This window comes from Corvus brachyrhynchos, unplaced genomic scaffold (assembly GCF_000691975.1).
Source record: "Corvus brachyrhynchos isolate BGI_N302 unplaced genomic scaffold, ASM69197v1 scaffold479, whole genome shotgun sequence".
NCBI classification, from domain to species: Eukaryota; Metazoa; Chordata; class Aves; order Passeriformes; family Corvidae; genus Corvus; species Corvus brachyrhynchos.
Window position 1 is genome coordinate 665,119 of NW_008240089.1, and position 3,109 is coordinate 668,227.

Below are 3,109 nucleotides of genomic sequence, written 5' to 3' on the forward strand. Positions count from 1 at the left end.
CCCGGCCCCGTCTCGAGGCTGCCCTCAGCTGCTGCCCTCCCCAGCCCTGACAGCGAATCCATTCAGCCGAGCCGTGGAGCTGCAGGATGAGCTCTGGAGGAGCCTGAGGTCTCGGAAAGCCTTTGCACAACAAAGGGCCCCGGGGACCTGTGGCCCAGTCAGGGGACTGGACACTCAGGACACAGCAGGAGCTGATGACCCCAGACTCTCCTGCACACAGACTGTAAGGGTATATAAGCCCAGGGTTTCCTTTGTTTGGGATCCCTCCTCAGAGGCACCAGCTTGAGCTGTTATTTTGCTATTTAATTATTGCACCAAGATTAGACAATCTCAAGGATTGGGATGGCCGAGACTCTGCTGTGGGAAGCCCGGTCTGCCTGTGATTGTGTGGGGGGTGCAGCTGCCAGGGGGCTTCGGTGCCAGCTCAGGTGGTGACAGTGACTGCCAGAGTGGCTCCTGCATGGTCGGACAGCAGCCCTGAACCAAGTCCCAGCTATCCCAAAGTCTCCAGTCCTGCTCATCTCCCACAGGAGCAAGAGGAGCCCTCTGCCACCCGTCACTGGTGACAGAGCTGTCACCAAGTGCCTGTGGCAGGGTCTGTGTCCTGCTGGGGAGTCCCAGATCCCAAGGGCTGCTTGGCTGGAAGAGAAGCCACGGGGGAGCTGGGACAAGCAGGGGGTCACAGCCTGTGTTTGTTTATACTTTTCATTGTTGCTGCTGCTTTAGATACTCTGCCAGTGCATGAGTATCACTGTTCTCACTGAAAATGACTAAGGAAAACCCAAAAGCTCTGAAGCCAAACCATACTTGTTTTCACTTCTAAAGATAATTTGTTTTGCACTCCTTGAGCTGTTTTTAAGGCATCTGGAGACAGCATTTTTGCTGCCACCCCTATCTGGGCCACTCAGGGCAGTAGGTGCCCACAGAAGCAGATGTTATTTTATGAATTGTGGTCTTTTGTGCTGCAATACATTTCTCACTTCCTCAGTGTGTGCTGCCAGCCCGCAGGATCATGGGGAGGGCAGTGGGGTGAGCCTGGGGGCCCAGGTCTGCCCAGCCCCTTCCTAAACCCACCCAGGGACTCCAGACAAAGATGTGTCTGCTGGAAGCCGGAGGATTCACTCCAGGAGAGGAGGGGGTCATCAGGAGAGTGTGTCCCAGACCCCAGATCCATCCCCTGCTCCCTGCCCCAGGGAAGGGCTGTGGAGCAGAGCTGTGGGACAGGGATTTGGGGTTGGCTCAGGAGCAGCCACGTGTGGGCTGTGGTTCCCCTTAGTTCTGGATCTGCAGAGAAGCTGATGTGACCTTTGTGCTTGGTTTGGGGGAGCTTTGCTTTGTTTTTCTCCCCCTTTTGAAATGGTGAAAAGTGGGGAAGCACGGCCACTGCCTCACTGTCCCCCTCAGCTATTCCCTACAATTTAATACGTTGCGTTTCCTGCGTTTCTTGCTGCAAGAGACTCCTTCAAGGCCACAGAGCAGAGATTTGGGAAGCTGAGAGCAGTGAGAATCCCCCAGAAAACTCATCATTCAGCCAGAGCTCCCTGCTGCGGTGCAGCAGCAGCCTCTGCCAGGGCCTGGCTGGACAGCTTCCAGCTGCGCAGGAGAACGGTGTCAGCACACACAGGCTGTCACCTGTCGGGGTCTGGCCGCTGCCAGCCCGGAGCACAGGGCTTGTTTGCAATATTTAACAACCACCTCCCAGAGCTGCGTTGCTGGCACAGTGATTTCTGTCAAGGGACAGTGAAACTGCTCAGCTGCGGGCAGGGGAAACAGGGTGTCACTGCAGGAAACAGAATCCTTGCACTGCTGGGATCAGCCCACGGCAGATTTAGGCAGTGACCCCATTTCTTCTTCTCCCCAGGGCTGTGCTGTGCACTGAGGTACATCCACCGTCTGGGGCGCTGACCACTGGCCACTGTGGTAAAGTCTCCTCAGTGCCAGTTTTCCATGGACCTGGCATTCCCCTCTGGGTCCCAGCTGACTCTGGTACTCGTTCAAGGCAGTAACCAGCGGTTACAATCAGTATTAATATTTTATTATGCTGTCAAACCCCATGCAGGAAGCTGCTGGGACAGGTTGCTAATGCGTTAAAGCTCCCTGGGTTGACTCCCAGGATGCTGGGGTTGGCTTTGCAGACACCACTGAGCTGTGGGGTTGGAGTGTTTGCCACCGCCTCACTCAGAACACAAACCACAGAGTGCAACTGGGATTTCATCTCTGGCTGAACATCACACAGAGGGATGAGCTCTGTGAAGATGCCATTGTCACCTCTCAGCACCCTTCCTCCAATGTGATCTGCTTCTCCAGAGCAAAGCACTATTTCAAGCGAATCCCATACAGATCCACATCCCGAAATCTGGCTGGAAGCTGTCAGTGCTGAGACAAGACCCGGCTGTGCAGGAGCAGACACCGTGCATGAGTGATGGGCTGGGGATGGGCTGGAGGAGCCCTGAGCGTCCTCCCCCAGGAACGAGTCACATCTGGGTGTGACACCTGCGAGGGGCTCGGTGGCAGCTCTGAGCTCCCTTTATCGGCTCTCAGGCACACACACACCTGGAATTCTTATCACAAATATATAAATAGCCATTAGTGTCAGCCAGATGGTGCTGAACAGGAAGTCCTGTCAGGCAAACAGTTAAGCCATTGGATGTCATCAAAGGAGACCACGATGCCTGGTTTTACAACAGCTGCTGTGCAGCCTCTTTGGAGCAGGAACAGAACCAAAACCAGATTAAAAATTAAATTAAAGCAGAATTAAATTTTTAAAAAATATGTAAAAATTTAAAAAAGATTATTAAATTAATATTATTTTTATATAACATATAAAATTATATCATCATGTATTAATACTACATTATAACATACTATATGCTATATAATATATAATATTATCATTAAAATCACTGCAAAATCATTAACAATTACTATAAAAATTACTAACATTTAATCAAAACTACATTAAGATCGAAATAAATAATTTAAAAGAATTAAAGCAGGGGTCGCCTGGCGGCCCGGCCCTGCTCACCCTCACACCGCGGCGCTCGGCCCATCCCGCTGCACCGCGGGACCGGGACCGGGACCAGCTGAGCCCCGCCGGGCCCCCTCCAGG

General features: G+C 52.5%; 1 protein-coding gene across 1 annotated transcript in view; it reads right to left on the reverse strand.

The window, feature by feature from the left end:
- The window catches only part of MEIOC (meiosis specific with coiled-coil domain), a gene marked incomplete at its 5' end in the record, with an annotated part of 21,296 nt that extends 18,193 nt beyond the window's left edge, over positions 1 to 3,103 (reverse strand). The window contains one exon of the mRNA XM_008641680.2: positions 3,026 to 3,103. Coding sequence (XP_008639902.2) covers positions 3,026 to 3,103 — 78 coding nt within the window. The remainder of the gene's footprint in view (positions 1 to 3,025) is intronic.
- Positions 3,104 to 3,109: the final 6 nt, after the last annotated feature.